Below are 21,825 nucleotides of genomic sequence, written 5' to 3'. Positions count from 1 at the left end.
AACACAACCTTTGGGACTTACGCTCACGGCTGCAGAGGACAGTATCTATCCCCCAAATTATACTGTCCTCTACCACTACTACGGTCCCATTTTCTCCCCCCACTTTAATGGCTCCCTGTACCACAGTGCCGTGGTCAGTTCACTCATCCTCCCTGCCGTCCCCACTCTCATCCATCTCCTGATGAAACAGTCTCCAAAAGGTTCCTCTGCTCATTGGCATGAGCAGTCCCTGCAGTCAATGAAGTGTTGCAAGTGCAAAGCTGATCTGGAAACTCTGGTCTCAGCTGCAGTTTCAAAACCCACTGAAACAAGCTTGCCCATTAAAAAAACAGATTCCCCACCTGTCATGATTTTCACACTGAAGGTGTATTATTGCCTTCTGAAAGTATTTTCGTAGTGAGTTGGGTGACCAATTAGTGACCTTAATTGGCTTCTGAATTGCCATTTAAATAACAGGCAGGTTTCTGACTTTTTGATCAGTCCGCATACTGTATTATCGCAAACTTGTGTGATGACGTTGTAAACTGCCAAACAGAAAATAGTTCCACTCGGAGGGAGCCTTGCTTGTTTTCTCTTTGAATTCCCAGCATTCTGAACTGTCAACAGAAAAAAATAAGCTGCCCCCCCCCCCACCCCACCATTGCAATTAGCTATCTATTTGCCCCTTTATTCTTAGCTGTTCATCCCCAAGGCAACCCCAGGTCACATGGGCATTCCTTGGAACCTAATGATGTCATAATCAGGAAACCAATTAAGCCTCTTTCAAAATACTCTCCAGTCCACTTTCTGTTCTTTAAGGGACATCACACAAAAGGAAATACAGGCTTTTCCTAGCACATGGGCCATCACTATTGGAGAAATATTTGAAAAGCAAGAGTACCAAAGCATGCAGTAAAAAGGCAGATAGCTTCTAATGATGAGCTAGCATAGACACAACAGGTTGAATGACTTCCTCATATAAATGGTGTGAAGCTAAAGCTAAAGGAAACAGGTTCTAGACTGTATACATAGGACAATTCACCACAAAACAAAGCAAACTATTTTAGCCTTGTACAAAACCTGGGCAAGACTTCGATTAGAAAACTGTATCCAGTTTGTGGGGGATATTGGAAAGGGTATGGAGAAGGTTCACATGATTAATTCCCACTTCAAAAGACCTTAGATACCCAGGTAGCATAGTATGTAGAAAAATGTGGACTCAGGTGATTTTGTTGCCGGAGATCACCGGTAACGGTTATTGGCTTAGTACACAGAGGAGAAGAGTCAATTCTCTCTTAACTCTAAATTCGCTTTATTCACGTCGTTAGATCTTCTACATATAGCTTATACGTCTGGTTAAATATAGACATGCAGTTTACAGCAGGTTATACAGTTTTATATCCAAAACTAGGATCTAAACGCACACCCACGAGGTTTCTCTGACACTCCCTGAGTGGTCACAGAATATAAAAGCTAATACCCGAAAAGGAGAGCTGATGCTGGCCAGGCGTTCCGTTCTCTCTCTCTTGCGTCTCTACGTTGCTGACGTAGGTTCTTCTGCTTCTGCGATGGTTGGTCTCCAGAGTCTCGCTGCCCCACGCCCAAAATCCTCTCAGTATTATACTGAATCGTATCTCTTCAAGCTGTGCTGTTTCTCTTCCCGTTGGTTTAGGCTTGCTTGCCTGATCTGTGGCACCTTCTCCCGTTGGCTCTGTTCCAAAACTTGCAGGATCACCCCATTTCCCCTTTTCTAAATAAGGACTCATCACATTTCCGAGATAAAAACAAAAAAACTGCGGATGCTAGAAATCCAAAACAAAAACAGAATTACCTGGAAAAACTCAGCAGGTCTGGCAGCATCGGTGGAGAAGAAAAGAGTTGACGTTTCGAGTCCTCATGACCCTTCAACAGAACTGAGTAATATTAGGAGAGGGGTGAAATATAAGCTGGTTTAAGGTGGGGGGAGAGAAGTTGGGTTGGGAGGGTGCGGTGGTTGTAGGGACAAGCAAGCAGTGATAGGAGCAGATAATCAAAAGAGACAGACCTAAACCTCCCTGTCGCTTGCCATTTTAACACTCCACCCTGCTCTCTTGCCCACATGTCTGTCCTTGGCTTGCTGCATTGTTCCAGTGATGCCCAATGCAAACTGGAGGAACAGCACCTCATCTTCCGACTAGGCACTTTACAGCCTTCCGGACTGAATATTGAATTCAACAACTTTAGATCTTGAACTCCCTCCTCCATCCCCACCCCCTTTCTGTTTCTTCCCCCTCCCTTTTGTTTTTTCCAATAATTTATATAGATTTTTCTTTTCCTACCTATTTCCATTATTTTTAAATCTATACCTTTAATGCCCTGTTAGTCTTTCCACCCCACCCCCACTAGAGCTGTACCTTGAGTGTCCTGCCATCCGTTCTTAATTAGCACATTCGTTTAGATAATATCACCACCTTCAACACCTCTTTGTTCCTTTGTCTGTGACATCTTTTGATTATCTGCTCCTATCACTGCTTGCTTGTCCCTACAACCACCACCCCCCCAACTTCTCTCCCCCCACCCCCCCTCCTTAAACCAGCTTATATTTCACCCCTCTCCTAATATTACTCAGTTCTGTTGAAGGGTCATGAGGACGCGAAATGTCAACTCTTCTCCGCCGATGCTGCCAGACCTGCTGAGTTTTTCCAGGTAATTCTGTTTTTGTTCTCATCACATTTCCTTTGTCTTCAAGACAGTCAACTACTTCAGAACTGGTTCCAGCCAGTTCGGACCCAATGACTGGATTCAGGTTTCAAAAGTTACTAAGGCTAGCAACTGGACTCAGGTTACTTCAGGTCAAAAGTTGCTTTTGCCTGTGTCTGGCAGTTCAGCTGCAGCCCCTGGCTAACAATGTGACCAAGGTCTATAATATAATGAAGATGCTAGATAATGGAGCAATTGTTTCAACTGAGTAAGTAACAGAGGGCCAGGCCAGTAAGTTATGTAAAGGCACATTAGGCAGTTTATCTTTCTCAAAGTAGCAAACTAGTGCAATAAATGCTGTGTGTGTATTCTTTGAAGAGAGAGCTAGACCTTTTCTGGCTGGGACAAAGATTACCTGGTGCAAGAGATAGATATCCTGAAAGCCAGGGTTAATGTTGTCTGTTGGATAGGTTTTGAATACCTAATAGAGCTGGAGAGGAATTTTTCAGCTTTTGTTTCCCTAATTGGTCTGGGTTTTTTTAAAATCAGTTTTATTTCTTACTCCTTGGAGATTACATAGCTACAGGTGGGTAGGGCATGAATGTACCCTGATGGATAAGGCATTGACAACTCTATGAGACAAGTTAGATGAATCAATTTGTCTTTTCCTATCTGTCGTTTTGCAGATTCATATGTTCATACTTGGACAAGGAAAATAACTTTCAAAACAAACATAGGTGCAGAATTTCCCCAGGTTCCAGGGATGAGGAACTTCAGTTACATTGACAGATTGGAGAAGCTGGGACTTGTTGTTTTTGGAGAAGAGGCTGAGAGGAGATTTGATAGAGGTGTTCAAAATCATGAGGAATCTGGACAGAGTAGATAGGGAAAAACTATTCCCAGGGGTGGAATGATCAAGAACAAGAGAGCACAGATTTAACGTAATTGGCAAAAGAAACAATAGCAATATGAGGAAAAGCTTTCCCACACAGCAAGTGATTGGGATTTGGAATGCACTGCCTGAGAGAGTGCTGGAGGCAGGTTCAATCGAGGCATTCAAGAGGAAATTGGAGTATTATCTATAAAGGAAGAATATGCAGGGCTACGGGGTGAAGGTGGGAAAATGGCACTAGGTGAATTGCTCCTTTAGAGACCCATCACAGACACTATGGGCTGAATGGCTTCCTTCTGTGCTGTGATTCTGTGATGACCAAAATTATTTAGAAATAGTTGTAAATTTTTCATAAATGTTTTATACTGTTGGTTATTACAAGGATGATTTTTAAAATGCTACTGGAGGTATTTGTAACAGTGGCCCTTAAATTTGTTCATGAGAAGTCTCCAATTCCCTTCCTGTCCAGATTTTTCCAGCAGGTGGCTGATGGCAAAATGTGTAGTCATCATTATTCTGAATGTGCATGTTGCTAGAGTCTGAAGAGCCTTAGATATATATTCATCTGGAGGTAATTCAATGATTTCTTTTAAATGTACAAAACAAGTCTATTAAATGTTATAACATGAAGAACATAAAAATAGGAGCAGGGTCAGACCCTTGAGCCTGCTCCAACATTCAATTCGATCATGGCTGATCTGCCTCAACTCTACTTTCCCACCCGCTTCCTATAACCTTTGCGGTGGGGGCAGGGCCATAAAATGCAGTAAGCCATTCAAAAGTTCATTGACTTTGGCAGGACCAGAAAATCCCGCCGGCAGAAGGGGCCGTAAAATTCCACCCCAGGTGTGGTCTCTCAATTACACAATTGTAGCAAGACTTTGTTGTTCTTGTATTCCAGTCCCCTTATAAAGGCCAATATGTCATTTGCCTTCCTAATTGCCTGCTGTGCCTGCATGCTAACTTTCTGTTCTCTGTAGGAGTATACCCAAGTCTCTCTGAACATCAACACTTAGAAGTCTTATGCCTTTAAAAATGTTCCGATTTTTTTCTTATTATCAAAGTGAATAACCTCACATTTCCCCATATTATACTTTATGTGCCATTGTTGCCCATTCACTTAATCTGTCAAGGGGCAGAATTGTCCCAGATTTGCACTAAGTGCGGTAGCGGGTGGGAAAAAGGACATTTTACCCACTGGCCGCAATGGTGGGTTTTCGCTCCATATCGCCCCAATCTTGCCTCATTAATTATGCATTCCTGGAAGACACACCGTTTCACTGGTGCGTGGCCTCCAATTCGCCCGCCACACTGTCACTTTGTCACTTCCTCACGTCGGGCACCATATTTAAAGTACATCCACGTGCACACCTCTCAGTTCTACCAGCCCAGGACTGCTGCACAGAAGACATGGCCCAAAAAGGCAAGAATACTGCAGCTCCTGATTCAATGATGCATCCCTGGGATGCCGTTGAAACCTGCCACAATGTCCTCTAACCCAACTCTGGCCACAGGAGGCCCATCAGTGTCACCATTCCAACTTGGGAGGCAGTGGCAGAGGTGGTCAATGCCAACGCTGCACAGAAGAATTTCGCCATCCAGTGCAGAAAGAGGATGAATGATCTCATCCGTGCCGCCAGGGTCAGGCAACCATCTCATCACTCCAAACTCTCACACTCACAAGGCCGTTACACAGTCACTGGCATCTCACTCACTGTTGGCTCAAGAGACATCACTCACTCTTTCTCACATACCCTCATATCTCCATCTGGCCTCATCTCCTCTAGAGACTGCCTCCTCAGCCCTCAACTTCTTGAGGCCACTTGCACTGATCTTCATGTGTCCCCACACACACCCTGGGACACCCACCTTCCCCAGTAGTGCCCTAGCTCTGCAGCCGCTTCTCTTGCCTGAGACCACTTCTTCCCCCTCCCCAAGCAAGCCCTCGCCCTGCAGTTGTTGAAAAGCTGCCCCCGCCTTACGGCTGGTCCCATAAGTGGAGACCTGCCTGTGAGCCCCCCCTAAACATCATGTGGTGCTGCATGAGAAGCCTGGTGCTGATGACCACGGGTGCTGCCTGAAGCAAGGTAGGCAAACAAGCCTCAAGTCCCGAGCAAAGTGCAGTTTCCCACGTGCATGTTGCTTATGTTCTGTTGTGAAACAAGTTGGTCTGCAATCACGCCGATGTGCCCAGCTGATCCAATATGACGGGAATTTTCCAGCAAACTGGGCTTGCAATCATATGCAGATGTTTTAAAATGAAGCTCCCGACGTGCAGTGGCAGGAAACATGGCCCGTCATTGATGGGTGGAGTGGACAATTGCAAACTGTTTCATGACATTGTGAAAGGAATTTTTGCCCTCCTGCCATACTGTTCGCTCATGCCCGCCATGACAGCCGACGTCAGCAGGCACAGAAATTTCTGCCCTAGATCTCTTTACAGTCTCTTTGTGCTCTCGAAGCTTACATTGCCTCCTAGCTTTGTATCATAAGAAAACTTGGATACGTTCCTCTCAGTCTCTTTGTCTAAGCTACCAATATAGATTGCAAGTAGCTGAGGCCCTAACACTGATGCTTGCAGCACCCCGTGAGTTACAGCCCGGCAACTTGAAAATCCCCCATTTATCCCTACTCTCTGCTTCCTGTCCAACAAACAATCCTCTATCCATGCAAATATATTACCCCAACACCATAACCACTTGTGTGCATATTAACCTTTTATGTGGCTCCTTATCGAGTACCTTCTGGAAATCCAAGTGTACTAAATCTACTGGCTCCCCTTTATCTGCCCCACTAGCACATCCTCAAAAAACTCTAATCAATTTGTCAAGCTTGATTTCCCTTTTGTAGAATTACGAAGGTTTGACTAAAGCAAAATCAGAAAGGATTGTACCTCTCACAACACTGCACTCTTTTCAGTATTGCACTGGAAATATCAGCTTTGATTTTTGTGTTGATATTTCATTTTTTTCAATGTTTTCTAAGAACTGTTGCAGTCTTGAAATATTTTTCTTTCATTGTGCAATAAGCACAATGAAATAGAGTAATTCTGTCCAAAATTATGTTATATAACAGTATGTTAGAAAGAAAGGCTTGCATTCATTTACTGTCTTTCACTACCATGCTTGCCTCAAAGCACTTTACAACCAATTTTACTTTTAAAGAGTAGTTACTGTTATATTGTAGGAAATGTGGCAACCAATTTGTGCACAAGTCCCACAAACAGATGTGTAAGTATAATTCTATCCCATACCAGCTATTGAGGTTTAAGAACTTCATGGTTTTTAACTTGCCAGTAGATTTGTGTTCAGAGGTCCTGTGTCACAATGGGTAGTGTCCTTGCCTCTGAGCCAGAAGCAGTGGGTTCAAGTCCCACTATAGGACCTGATGGCCAAGAAAGATGCGTTCATAATATGGCCAAACAGGTTGAGTATCAACTTGTGCATCCTTCCAACATCCTTATTGGCAATGGCAGGCGGTAAGAACAAGAGAGATTCTTGGTCAGCCATATGCTTGCAGAAGGCAATGGTAAACCACTGCACTACCTTGCCAAGCATAACCATGGATCAAGAAGTCCATGGTTGCCAATGCCCTCTTAGGGCATGGTACTTGAAGAAGAAGATTTGTGTTCACTTGCTGTATTGCAGTTTCATCTGATTATGGTGAATACCAAGTCCATTTTTCTCTTACATCTGATGTGAATGTATTTTTAAATAACCTTGGTTCCTGTAATGTGACTAATGTGGTGTTCAATTGATCCTATTAACTTTAAGGACTGGCATAAAGTCTGTTTCCAGTAATTGAAGTTTGTGATCATTAACTTATAAGGTTAGGCTCTCTTGATTCCCAGATTTATTCCAGTTGTAAAGTTAAGATACTGGTTTAAAAATCTCTAATTTTTAATGATAGTTATAATGACCAGACAATCTGTTTTTGTGATATTGATTGACAGATAAAGATTTACCAGGAGACCAGGAATAACTTAAAAGCAAAATACTTCAGATGCTGGAAATCTGAAATAAAAACAGTGCTGGAAATATTCAGTGAGTCTGGCAGCATATGGGGAAAGAGACATCGAGTAAAAGTTTTGAGTCAAATATGACAAAGAAGAACAGGCATATTCTCTGTTTAACAGATCATCCAAAGGATTGCACCTCTCACAGCACTGCACTCTTTTCAGTATTGCACTGGGAATATCAGCTTTGATTTTTGTGCTAAATCCTGGAGTGGGACTTGAACCTGGAACCTTATGACTCAGAGGCAAGAGTGCTACCAATTGAGCCATGGCACATCAGGAAAGGATTGTTGTTTGTGGAAAACACAATTTTATATTGTTTTGTTCCGAAGATATTAATGTTATTTTTATAATTCCTAAGGCACTGTAATAATTTCATATCATTTTTCTAGCTCCATGTACTTCATACACAAAAATAGCTTCAGAATAATATCACCAAATCTGAATTAATTATTTCAGTTTCCTCGTGGCAGCATCTAATCCATTTCCTTCAATCGAGCTCTGTGTAATGTAATATTTTTAGATCAATGTTTTTATCACTGCAGGGTTTTTTTTTCTTCCCAGCAGAAGATCTAGTCAAACAATTTTATTTGATTTATATATATATATATATATATATATATATATATATATATATATATTCTGCTTAACAACTAAAACTTTAATGCAGGAAGTTTCTAATGGAACAATTGTTTCCAAGTAACTACTAATATGTGAAATAAAACCAGAAAATTCTGTAAATACGTTTTTCAACATTTAAGAAAACTGTCCATTCTTGTTGAAGATGTGATCAAGCAAGTAAAATTAATTAAAGAGACCTCATATAAACTCCAACCCTCAAAATGGCCACCACAATTTTCCTCCTGGCATGTAAAGTTGTTATAAATTGGAGCTGTGATCCACAATGCTCTCCGACACTGCCTACAGTTTATTGGGGAAAAAAAAGGATAAAATACAAAAAGAACAGTGCAGCAAAACTCTTTGTTGCCTCCAAACTCAACTATTTCAATACAAAAACAAAAACAAAAGCAGATGCAGGAAATATGAAAACAAAACAGAAAATGCTGGAAATATTCAGCAAACCTGGCAGCATATGGGAGAAAGAAACAAAGTTAAAGTTTCAGGTGATGCCCTTTCATTAGAACTGGGAAAACTTAGAAATGTAATGGGTTGTAAGCAAGTGTAAGGGGGAAGGGCATGAAAAAGAACAAAGTGAATTGGTTGGAAAGCCAGGAAGATTAAATTACAAAAGGATTGATGGTGCAAGACTAAAGGCATGGTAATGGGTAAGTAAAGAAACAAAAGATCTGTCTAGAGGAGATATAAATGGCAGAATCACAAATTGCTGCCACCTGAAAGCAAAAAAAGATAGAAGAACAAGAGAGAAAAATCAAAACCAGCAAAGAAAAAGGAAACAAAATGGGGACAAAGCTAATGATCTGAAATTGTTTAACTCAGTGTTGAATCTAAAAGGCTGTAAAGATGCCTATTCGAAAGATGAGGTGCTCTTCCTTGAGCTTAGACCGGACTTCAATGGAACACTATCGGAGGCCAAGGACAGAGAGATCAGAACGGGAGCAAGGTGATATAAATAAAAGGCGTTGCTATGGGAACACACATGAGTCATAGCTGTGCCTGCCTTTTTCTAATATGCAGAACATTCTTTGTTCTACTCCTATCCAAGCCCCCTCACTCTCACCTGTTTCTGGTACAATGATGACAGTATTGCCATTTCCTGCTCTCGCCCTATGCTGGAAAATTTCACCAATTTTGCTTCCAATTTCCACCCTTCTCTCATCACCACACGGTTCACCTTGGATTCTTCACAATAAGCCCATGTCACCCAGCCCTATGTTTCCTCACGCCTGGTTCCTGTAGGCATTCTATTCCATTTTCCCAGCTTTTCTGTTTGTGTCACATCTGTTCTGACAATGCAAATGTCCATACTAGAACCTCCGACATGTTTTCTTTTATCCTCAACCAAGGATTTCCCCTCACCTTGGTTCACAGGGCACTCAACTGTATCCATTCCATTTCATGTATTTTCTCACTTCTTCCCTTCATGCTCCATCATTTTCACCACCTCTAGCCTTTTGCCACCATGAACTCATCTTCCTCTCCCATTCCCTTTCAACATCCTTTAGGGCCTATTCTGTCCATGACACCTTGATCCACTCCTCAATAACCCCCAACACATTCTTCCCTTCTCATGGCATCTTCTTATGGAAGTGCAGGAAATGCAATACATCCCCTTTACCATCCTCCCTTCTCACCATCCAATACCTCAAGTACTCCTTCTGGGTGAAACACTGATTTACTTGTACTTTCAATTACTGCATTCACCGTGCTCTCCTCTACATTGAGGGGACCGTATGCAGATTTATGACTGCTTTGCGGAACACATTTGTTCACTCCGTAAGTGTAACTGTGAGCTTCCTAATTGCCTGTCATTTTCAATTCTCCGCCTTGCTCCCAGTCTGACCTCTCTGTTCTTGGCCTCCTGCAATGTTGTAATGAAGCTCAATGTCGGCTTGAGCACCTTATCTTTCGACTGGGGTACTTCATCATTGAATCCAGCAATTTCAGATTGTAATCTCTGCCCCCATTTTGTTTCCTTTCTCTTTGCAGGTTTTAGTTTCTCTCTCTTTTTTAAATTTATTTTTGGTTTTGGATGGTAGCTGTTCATGATTCTGCCATTCACACTGCCTCTAGTCATGTTTTGCTTCTTTACTTGTCCCATTAACACTGCCTTTGGCCTTGCACCATCAACCCTTTTGTCATTTAACCTCTCCTGCCTTCCATCCAATCACAGATCTTCCATTTTATTCTTTTCCCCACCATCCCTGCTTTCACTTGCTTCAAACCTATGACACTTCTAACTCTTCCCAGTTCTGATGAAAGATCATTGGCTTAAAATATTATTTTTTTTCTCTCTGCAGATGCTCCCAGACCTGCTAAGTATATCCAGGATTTTGAGTTTTTACTTAAGCTAAATTCCTACTTATTTTCCCACAAGCCACTTCACAGAATTATGTACTTCTACTAAGAGATCAACTACTATTCACAAATCTCTTTTTTTATCCATTCTTTAATGGATACTCCTGCATATTATAGAAATACAAGAAATTTCCTAACCTCAGGTACATGGCATTTGTTTACATTAAATGACTTCAGTCACACCTGAGCCACTCATATCTTCCCTAAATCAGCCTGTAAGCAGCCTTTTGATTTGGTCTGAAAATTACTAACCCTTTGAATTATTACAGATCAGTTATTAGACTATGTATTATGATCAATTATATGGTCTGTTTTGTGGAATACTTTAAAACAAAATAACTTTAAGTATATAATTATCAGTATTTCATTAGTCAAGTTGTTATTTCTGTACTTAGGAAGCCATTGATGTGATCATCCCTATAAGTAATCCTCTTCAAGAACCTTTGACACTTGATGTTATGCTGAATGGATCTGGGATTACTGGAGACATCTGTTTAGTAATTGGACCAAAGGAAGTTATTTCATATAAAGCTAGGTACACTCCACAGGTTGTTGGTGAAAGTATTGGAAGGTAAGACAACAACATTTTCACAATATACTGTGATATGACCAAGATATTAGCTACTTTTCGCAGAACTTTATAGCACAGAAGGAGACAATTTGGCACATGCGGCTTTGTAGGTTAAGGCATATCAAGTGCACATCAAAGCCTTTTTTAAATGTGACGAGGATTCCTGTCTCTACCACACTTTCAGGCAGTGAGTTTCAGCCCCCTTTAAGTGAAGAAAAATCTGTTCAATTTCTACTAACCCTTCTTACTTTACTTTAAATCTATGCCCCCTGTTTATTGACCTATCTGGTAAGAGAAATAGATCCTTTCCATGCATTCTATCTAAGCCTCCATATTTTTATAAAGCTCAATTAATTCTTCCTTCAGCTTCCTCTATTCCAAAGAAAACCACCCCAGCTTATAAAGTCTTTCCTCGTAGCTAAAATTCTCCAGTCCCAGCAACATCCTTGTAAATCTCTTTTGAACCCTGTCTCGTACAATCACATCATTCTTGTAATGCTGTAGTCAGAACTATACACTGTAATATACACCATAGCTATGGTCTAACTAGTGTTTTTATGCAGTTCCAGCCTAACTTGCTTGCTCTTATTTAATGCCTTAGCTAAGAAAGGAAAATATCCCATGTGCTTTCTTAACCACCTGAACTATCTGCCCTGCTACCTTCAGGAATCTGCAGAGATGTATTCCAAAGTCCCTCTGTTTCTCTACACTTCTCAGTATCTTACCATTTATTGCCTTGCGTTGTTTGCCCTCCCCAAATTCATTACCTCATACTTCACTGGATTGAATTCCATTTGCCACTTTGCACCTTGCTTTGAGTTCACCTATTTAAATAGGCCTTGACAAGTTCTAGGTTGATAGCAGGGCAGCAGTTAAAGCAAGACTTGTTTCTTTTTTCAAAAAAAGTCAAAAATCATCTTTTTAAATTTGTGTTGTGCTTTATTCACAATAGTTCTGTTTTTGTCAGGATTTTCTGCCCAGTCACTTTAGTTGCCTTGTTTTTAGTTGCTGCAATTATAATGTTTAAAATGAGAGTTTTAGTAGGCATTTTCCTCTTTCTGTGTTGTTTGAAAGCTGAGGAACATCATGAAAAAAAAAGAGATGTGAAACAGATTTATTGAATAAGATGTGGATGGCAGACACTGAATGTACAGATTGAGATATATCTATCTAGTAATAACCCAGGAAGCAGCCTTCACAAATTGTACTTTGCTAAGAAAGCAATGAACAAGTTTTGCCGTATGCTAGGATTAGCCTCTACCTAATGTCCACCATTGAGATGACACTGCCAGTGGTGTTTAAGGTCCCTACATTCTGATATTTTATGCATCCAACTCTTACCAAGCAGCCACAAGAGACATGCTTAATGCAAACCAACCAATGGTTTGTAAATATATCAAGCAATTGACTTGTGCTATTCAGCAGCTTATTAGACGCTTGCAACCTCAGAACATGGGATTCATCTTGGCTATTCCATTCTGCCTGGAGGAAGAGGAGCAACAGCGGCAACAGGTGGGGATCCTCCAGAAACTGCAATTGGGGTGTTAGGACTGTACAAAGGAGGGCTGCTTGCAGGTGTATTTACCCTGCCCTCAGGATCAATAGGTTTGCAGTCACTTGTCTCTTGTTTCCTGAGGATCAATGCATGCAAAGCCATAAGGACCACTTCTGCTGCCAACCAGAGAGGGAAATTCAGTTCTGCCGAAGGGTCATGAAGACTCGAAACGTTAACTGATTTCTTCTCCACCGATGCTGCCAGACCTGCTGAGTTTTTCCAGGTAATTCTGTTTTTGTTTTGTGAGGGAAATATATGCCAACCCCATTGTGCCACTGACAAAATCCTGGAACTGTGGCTCAGCACTGTTGCAGAACTGCCTGAGTGCAACAGTAGGAGATTTGTGATGCAAGTGAAGCTCCTATTTCTTTGCTTCCTGAGCCTGCTCAAGGTGGAGAAGATAATGGAGCCCAGAGTCAGCCTGATGTCAGTAGGAATATCCATGAGAAATACGACTAATGGTGCTGGAGACTCCTGGAAGGAGAACCAAATTGCAAGGTCTGTAGAGCTGACCATATGCTGCATGGTATATCAACCAGCAGTTGTACCAAAACTCCACATATGCTGGAAGCAGACTGTTCCATACTCTTCAACAGGTAATCCAATGTGTTAGGCTATTGCAAGTTACTCATCAACCTGACTTGGAAATATATCACCATTCCTTCATTGTTACTGGGTCAAAATGCTGGAACTCCCTGCCTAACAACATTGTAGGAGTATCTTGCCCAGTGCCTGCAGTGCCTAAAAGGATGATTCACCACCCTCTCAATGACAGGGATAGGCAACAAATGCTGGCCTTGCCAGCGATGTTCAAGTCCATGAAGAAATGACCAAATAAAAAATCTATCCAACTTACTCATGGTGTCAATATATAAGCTGGTTCTTGAAAAGGTAAGGATAAGTGCCAGTATGCCACCACATCTTCTGGTGGATTGTCCCACTCCATCTCATAGGCGCAGGGTTCACGTCCTAGGCTAGACCAAGGAAGGGAAAGCAATTGTTGATAAGTGTCAGTGCAATACAGCACCAAAAGAGGTAATGGAAACAGCCGAACACCCTGCTGTACTTGACTTCCAGGCTTGGCATATCTAACACTGTGCATCCTCCCTGTGGCAATAATTTCCATGGCAGCATTTTCCATCAAAATTAAGGCTTGATGGTTGCCCCACCTTTCCTTTAGGTTCTCTCTCCCTTTTGTTGCTTGCCAGCTTGTCTTGCAAAAAGAGTGGGAGTAGGTTAGCGTGTGTTGCTTGAAAGGTTTATGAACATTTATGATCCAGCTTCTTATAAAGTAGATTCTGAGAAGGAGCAGCAAGTTGTGAGCAAGAGGGGGAGGTATGCAAGAAAATGCATTTAGTGTGAAAGGAGCTTGCAGAACATTTAAATACATTCCTGTTGTAACCAGATATCAGCAGCATATTTGTGTCAGTTCTGAGGACACTGGTGGGTGTTAAGTGTATGATTGTAAATGGAAGGAGCTGTGTTGCAGTGTCACATTGTGATTGAATGAGAAGCATGTGCAGCGCAGGAGAGAAGGATTAGGAGTACTGGGATATATGTGTGGCATTGCGAGTCTTTTACAAGGTAAAACGGACAGATTAAAATAATATTTAATAATATTTCCATCTTCCTTGTCCTTTTCAAATTACTGGGCCTCTTTCAACATCCAACACTCATCCAATGTCTATTGAAATGAAAATCAGCCCAGGACTCCTTGGTGACAGCTGCAAGGAACTCAGATCTCAATTTACCAATGAAGTGTTCACATCTGTTTAACATAGTCTACCTTTATTACCACTGCCATAAATCCTTCTCTCCCACCTCAAAATAAATGACAAATCTTCAATTCAGTGCCCATCCTTGAAGATATGTGCATCACATCAACCTCTTTGAGGCTATAAGGCCTGAAAGTCTTCAGCACCTGATTGAATAGATCAGCACAAAATAATTACACCCTTTCCTCTATGTCTATAATCTCAATGAATAATAAAGCACACTATAAGTACACATTGTCATTGATGTGGTGCTATGAGTAGAAAGAATGTACACCTGACATGCTGTTGTCCTGATGGAAGCATACTGGCCCTTTTTGCCCCTACCGATCAATGACGTAGACAGTGTAATGGGAGGAGAGCTTCTCTATGTGCTTCATTGAAGAGGAGGGCCTGATTAATCTCGAGCTGTTTTTGACGTATGCTGCACGAATTCCAGTGAAAGTAATGAAAGACTTGCATTTATATGGTGCCTTTCATAGCCTCAGACATCCCAATGCACTTAATAGCCAATGGAAGAACTACTTTTCCAGTGTAATCACCATTATAATGTAGAAAATGTGGGAGCCAATGTTGCTCACAGCAGGGTCCCACAAACAGCAATGAGACAATAACCAGATTATCTGTTTTTAGTGATGTTGATTGAGGGACGAATATTACTCATTACACCAGGAATAACTCCCCTGTCCTTTTTCAAAATAGCGCCATGGGATCCTTTACGGCCACGAGAGAGCAGACAGGACCTCGATTTAACGTCTCATCCACGGCCCATTGTCACACACGCCTTTTACGCCTGAAACTGAGTTAAAGCTTCCTTAATGTTTCCACAAATGAGGGCTGTAATGGTGGATTTCAGGCTCAGTTCTCACTTTACAGAATCATAGAATAGTACAGCACACAAGGAGGCCATTTACTTCAACGAATCTGCGTCGACTTTTGAAGAGCACTCTCCTGCTGTTTCCTCATAGCCCTGCTATTGTTTTCTTCTTCAAGTTTTTAATCCAATTCCCTTTTGAAGCGTACCACTGAATCTGTATCCACCACCCTATCAGGTAGTGCATTGCAAATTTTAACTACTTGTTCCTCTAGTTCTTTTATGAATTATTCTAAATCTGTGACCTCTGGCTATCAATTCTTTGGCCATTGAAAACAGTTTCTCTTTATTTACTGTGTCTAAACCATTCATGATTGTGAAAACCTCTATTGAATCTAATGTTAGCCTTCACTGCTCTAAAGAGAGCAACCCCCAGCTTCTCCACAGAGATAAAAACAAAAAACTACTGCGGATGCTGGAAATCCAAAACAAAAACAGAATTACCTGGAAAAACTCAGCAGGTCTGGCAGCATCGGCGGAGAAGAAAAGAGTTGACGTTTCGAGTCCTCATGACCCTTCGTCATGAGGACTCGAAACGTCAACTCTTTTCTTCTCCGCCGATGCTGCCAGACCTGCTGAGTTTTTCCAGGTAATTCTGTTTTTGTCCCAGCTTCTCCAGTCTGTCCATATAACTGTAATGCCTCAGACTTGGAATCATACTAGTAAATCACTCTGTACCCTCTCCAAATCTTTCATGTTCTTCCTAATGTGTGGTGCCCAGAATTCAACACAGTGGGCAGAATTATAACTGGCAATGGGAGGTGGGTTCAGGTGTTGGCAATCCTTCCATTTCATTCACATCCTTTGCTCATCTTTCATTCTGGTCATACAATTTTCCTGAAGGCCATTTGGAAACATGGTTAAATGGCTCAAATTAAACATAAAAATCAGTCTTTATTATATCGCTAAGAGCAATTAATGCAGAGTTTGTATTTCTATCAGTTACTGGAAGGGTATCACTAAGATATGAATTCAAAACCATAGCTTGTGACAATTCAAAAGGTAAGGAAGTAAAATTATGTTCTTGTTTGTTTGTCTAGAGTTAATTAATTGAACATTGTGTATTGGAGCTTTTTTGTTTTCTGTTGCTTATGTCAGCCATGGCTTAGTTGGTAGCACTCTGAGTCACAAAGTTGAAGTCCCACTCCAGGTCATGAGTACAAAAATCAAGGCTAATATGCCAGTGCAGTACTGAGGGAGTGCTGCATTGTTGGAGGCGCTGTGTTTTGGATAAAACATTAAACTGGGGCCTCATCTACCTGCTTGGGTAGATATAAAAGACCTCATGGCACTATTTTGAAGAAAAACAGGGAGTTATTGATTTTTGATTAGTTATCCCTTGTACTGGCCAATATTTATCCCTCAATTAACATCACAAAAACAGATTATCTGGTCATCATCACATTACCATTTGTAGGAGTTTGCTGTGTGCATACTGGTTGCTGCCTTTCCTACATTGCAACAGTGACTATGCTTCAAAAGGTACTTCATTGACTGTAAAGTACTTTGAGACATCCAGTGGCATGAAAAGTGCTATGATAATCCAAGTCTTTTTTTATGTTGTTGCTGTTTTCCTTCAATTTTGCACCCTTTGGCTGCCCATCTCCCACATCAGAATTCCTGATGCCACCAACTCACACCTGCAACATTCCACTTGACCTAGAAATGGCTCTGTTGTGTTTGGAAGGGTAAGAGTGATCCCTGATGAGGGTGGAGAGCTGTAATGTATGACGGAGCCCAGGTAACTTCCATCACAGAAAGAAAGACATGATTTTGTATAGTGCTTTTCACGAACACCAGTCAATGAAGTACTTTGGAAGCGTAGTGACTGTTGTGAAGTAAGAACAGCCATATCTGTTGTGGTTAAAATGACCATTAAATTGTACTATTATGCTAACTATGCTGCTGATATTTGATGTCAATTATCTACCGGGTGGATGCAAAGAGTACAAAGCATTATTGACAAAACAAAAACAGAATTACCTGGAAAAACTCAGCAGGTCTGGCAGCATCGGTGGAGAAGAAAAGAGCTGACGTTTCGAGTCCTCATGACCCTTCAACAGAACTTGCATTATTGATATTGATGTCACCTACATTGAGTTATAGAAATAAATAGAATTACATTGGATTTACAGCACAGAAACAGACCACTCAGCCCAAGAGGTTTATGCTCCACACAATTTCTATACTAGTTGCCCCTGAATTTCCACTCTCACCAAATTTCCTTTTTAAAATCTTTGCTTTATTTGCAGTTTACTCAGTTAAGCACTTACCAACAGTTCGCTCTCAGTTTATGCTTTATGGTCAAAGCCCTGTTATTAAAATGTGCATAGGAATGCAGTGGGTGACTAAAGCTTATTTTCCCCCATTTTGTCCTACCCTTTCGCAAAGATACTGGGCAGAATCATCCCAGATTTGTGGTAGCGGGAGTGAAAAGCGACTTTTTTCCCACCAGCCGCAATGGCGGATTTTTGCGCCATAGTCCCCTTCCCGCCATGTCCCTACCTCATTAATAATGCGTTCATGGCAAAAACACCGGATCGTTGGCGGATGAGCGTGGATTTGCCTGCCACGCTGGACCTCAGCGCTTCCTCGCTCCATGCACTACATTTAAAGCACACCAGAGCACAGCCTACTTCATGGCAGGATTTTCCTGTCGGGGGGGCGGGGCCCACTCACCGACGCGTAAAATGATGCGTGGTGACGTCGGGCGGAACTCCCAACTGCGCCTCATTTAAATTTTCAGGTAGGTGGGGGCTCAGCAAAATCAGTTGTGTGCCCCCCGACCTGTCAATGGCCAATTGAGGCCATTGACAAGAGTCATTTAATTAATTAATGGACCTGCTCGTCCAACCTTAAGGTTGGCGAGCAGGCCAGGAGCCCTGGCGGGCATTAGGAAAAGCATGAAACCTTATCCACGGGCGGGATGAGGTTTCATGTAGGTTTTAAAAAATTTAATTAAAGTGTTTTTAAAAGTTATGGACATGTCCCAACTCATGTGACAGTGTCACATGAGGGGACATGTCAGGGATTATTTATTTTCTAATTTTAATATTTTTTATAGTAGAGACGATTTCCATGAGGCAGCATTTAGCCTCAGGGAGATGAGTGTGCTCTTTCGTGCGCATGCGCAAAAGAGTGCACTCTTGGGACTAGGAATTCCCCCGCCCGCACAGGGAGCACATAGCGCCTCCGTGCAGATGCCACGCCCACATAAAATGCCGGAGGTGTGCCTCCCCGCGCCCGCTCTTCAACTCCCCCCCCTCAACGGGGGGAAAATTCTGCCCCATATCTACAGACCAGGAGTGCTCCAGGTGACAGATGGCCACAAAGACAAAGAAGACAGCAGCTGCCAAATTTAGTGAGGCCTCCTTGGGCCGCCTGCTGGACATGATGGAAGGTCAGCGCAATGTCCTCTACCCCTTCCCTGGCCGCAGAAGGTCCACCAAAGTCACCAGTCTGGCCCAGGAGGTGGTGGCAGTGGTGGTCAGTGCCACCGGGAGCACAGAGGAGGTCAGCCATCCAGTGCAGGAAGAGGATAAGTGCTCTTTTTGCTCTGCCAGGCTAAGTCAGCCAGCTCACCACTCTCAACTCTCACACTCTCAAACCAACCACAAATCCACAGGGATCTCACACCTCAAGGGACAACACCACTTACTCTCTCACACACACGCACATCTCCATCAGGCTCATATCCCCTGGAGCTCATGTCCTCATCCAGTCCATGGCTCCGCTCACCACATAAACATTCCATGCAGTGCCATGCGTTCTACCCACTCTCTCTCCATCTGTTTTCATGCAGGAGAAGCTGACTCACAACAGCAGGGAGAGGTCCCTAACCGGGGTGCATTGACCCACATTAGGCCCCTCACTCACCTTGAGGAGCATGCCATCGTGCTGACTGGTGAGGACATGCAGCAATGGTGAGGTCGGCAGTGAACACCTCCTGCACCACATCATCCCTCTCTCAATGCAACTGTGAGTGCTCTCTCTCTCTCCTGCATTTAGCTCTGCTGCCATGCACTAATTATCTCTACTTTGGTTCACAGGGAGCTCTGCCAAGTGACTGACAACCTCAGCCAGCCAGCCCTCACCTTGAGCCAACAGGAGGAGCCTTCGGTGAAAAGCTGGAAATAAGCAGCCTGGAAGACCCATCACAGTGCTTACCCACACCCCCTACCAGTGCAGAGAGACACACCTTGGTGGGACCTAGACCCAGAGTAGGCTCAGGTTCACAATCTGTTAGTCAATGCATGGACACGTGTCCGCAGCAGGAGGAGGCAGCAGCTGGACACCCCTGGGTCACCCACTCAGGAATCTCAGAGGCTGTCCACTCCCTCCAAGTCCCCTTTGTCTGTGACCCCCTCAACCTCATCCTCTGTCACTGCAGAGGGAGCAGCTGGCCCACAGGAGGACAGCCATAGCAAGCAAGGGCGCTCAAGGCCCCTGCTCTCCAGAGGATGCATGCCGAAATCATCAGAGGCAACAAGGCCAACTATTACACAAGTTGTCTCCACCCCTGCTGCAATGTCAGAGAAGCACCTAGAAGAATTGGTAGGCATAGAAAAGTTAAGAAATTCTGATCACAAGTGGTTGCACGGGTGAACATGTTTTGTCACTTTTTCTGAAAATATATTCATTTTCGCTGGATAATGTGTAATGGGGACTTTCAGCTTCATTGATGTGCTTTGCGAGTCCTCTCACTGCAACCCCCACCACTAGCAGTTCAGCTGCATGCAGCCGGATCACAAGTGATTCTGGAAGGAGAAGTGTGGCGCAGGGCCTTTGGGAGCCTCATGCAAGCACTCTCCCACGCAGGCAGAGCCTTCATCGATCACAGGCATCGCACTGTCCTGAGCATTTTCAGTGCTGCCTGCTGGGGGTCTCTTTCAGTTGTCTATCTGAGCTGCCCTACATCTACTCCCACTCACTGATTGCACTCCCATGCAGCAACACAAGGCTCCACTGACTTTCAATTTCAACAACCATGGTCGTGGTCAAGTATCTTTTCAGCTCCACCGTCCTTCCCCCGCCCCCAGTCACCCATGCCCTCTCCCCCATCACTGTGGACCCCCCTAGCATCACTTCCACCACCCCACCACCTCCTGCCAACCCGAACCCTTATCATTTCAGGATGTCCAGGTGAACTGAGAATCCCACCCCCATCCACATTGACCTCTCTGACCTCCTCCTTCACACCCCTAGGATCCATGTCTGCCTCCGAGTCCCCACCAATCACATTGCTTCTACCATTACCGATGCACCCTCACCCTCCCGGCTCCCTTACCCCCTCTCACACTCACCTTTCCCTTCTACCATGCAGGCCCTCAGTTCGCTCCCCAGGAGGCAGTCGTTGACTCCATTGCACATTCACCTGGACACCCCCCACTTACTCTCTCCTCCACCCTTACTCCCTCCCCCTGGATACCTTCCCCACTCCGAACTCACTTCTCCCCCCGGGCACCTTCCGCCTCACACTTACCTTTCCATTTGCAGCATTCTCCCCCATTACACCCTCATCGCCCCCACCCCGCTCCCAGTACACCTTCCTCTCCCACTCACAGCTGGACCTTCCTCTCCCCCCACTCGCCAATCATCTGTTGCAGCACATGGCCAAGACCATGATGCTCCAAAGCATAATGGAGACCTCCTATCTTCTGAGAGCTGCTTTGCAGTGGAGCCATGCCCACGAGAATCCACCCAGCATGCAATGCATATGTTCCTCCTGGGTCCCATAGCTGTAGGAGTCCAGCATCATCATCTCCTCAGATGTCCGTGATCTGAGCAAGGCCCTAAAGGTGAGTCCCGACTTTTGCACATTTCACTTGTTCAGACGTGTTCTGGGCTGGCGTGTTCTCCCACCGGTGTAATGGTAAATTGGGCACGGGGGGCGATTACCGGGATGAAAATCGGGTTCACACCAGCCATCAGAGGGATTCGCATTCTGCCATGGCGAACACCATTGGATGATCCCACTGTGATTTCACGCTGGCTTTAAACGATTTCTGACCCTCACACCAAATTGTCCCCCACCCACCTGCCAATGCGCCCACCATCATAACTTTGCCCTTGGCGGGGGCGGGCGGGAGCGGTCAGGAAGCCAGACCGCGATTTCATGCCGGCAGGCCAATTAAGACCCTCCCAGCGTGAAAAGCACGCTGCAGCGCTCTGCGCCGCCTGTGTTGGGGTTTGGGGGAGAGGAGGGCAAGTGAGCGACTTTGCACATGTTTGCGGATGACACAAAGATTGGCCGGGTGGTTAACAGTGAGGTTGAGTGTCTTGGGCTACAGGAAGATATAGACGGGATAGTCAAATGGGCAGATATGTGGCAGATGGAATTTAACCCTGAAAAGTGTGAGGTGATACACTTTGGAAGGAGTAATTTGACAGGGAAGTATTCAATGAACGGCATGGCACTAGGAAGTAGTTCTGAAGAACAAAGGGGTCTTGGCGTGTGTGTCCATAGATCTCTGAAGGCGGAGGGGCATGTT

At 43.7% G+C, this 21,825-nt stretch overlaps 1 protein-coding gene across 1 annotated transcript in view; it reads left to right on the top strand.

The window, feature by feature from the left end:
• Positions 1–21,825, top strand: part of LOC144691873 (cilia- and flagella-associated protein 47-like) — a 647,761-nt gene that overhangs the window by 467,172 nt on the left and 158,764 nt on the right. The window contains exon 50 of the mRNA XM_078560450.1: positions 10,958–11,133. Within this exon, the coding sequence (XP_078416576.1) occupies positions 10,958–11,133 (176 nt within the window). The remainder of the gene's footprint in view (positions 1–10,957; positions 11,134–21,825) is intronic.

This window comes from Cetorhinus maximus, chromosome 16 (assembly GCF_964194155.1).
Source record: "Cetorhinus maximus chromosome 16, sCetMax3.hap1.1, whole genome shotgun sequence".
In the NCBI taxonomy this organism is placed as follows: domain Eukaryota; kingdom Metazoa; phylum Chordata; class Chondrichthyes; order Lamniformes; family Cetorhinidae; genus Cetorhinus; species Cetorhinus maximus.
This window is presented reverse-complemented; position numbering and strand designations above follow the sequence as displayed.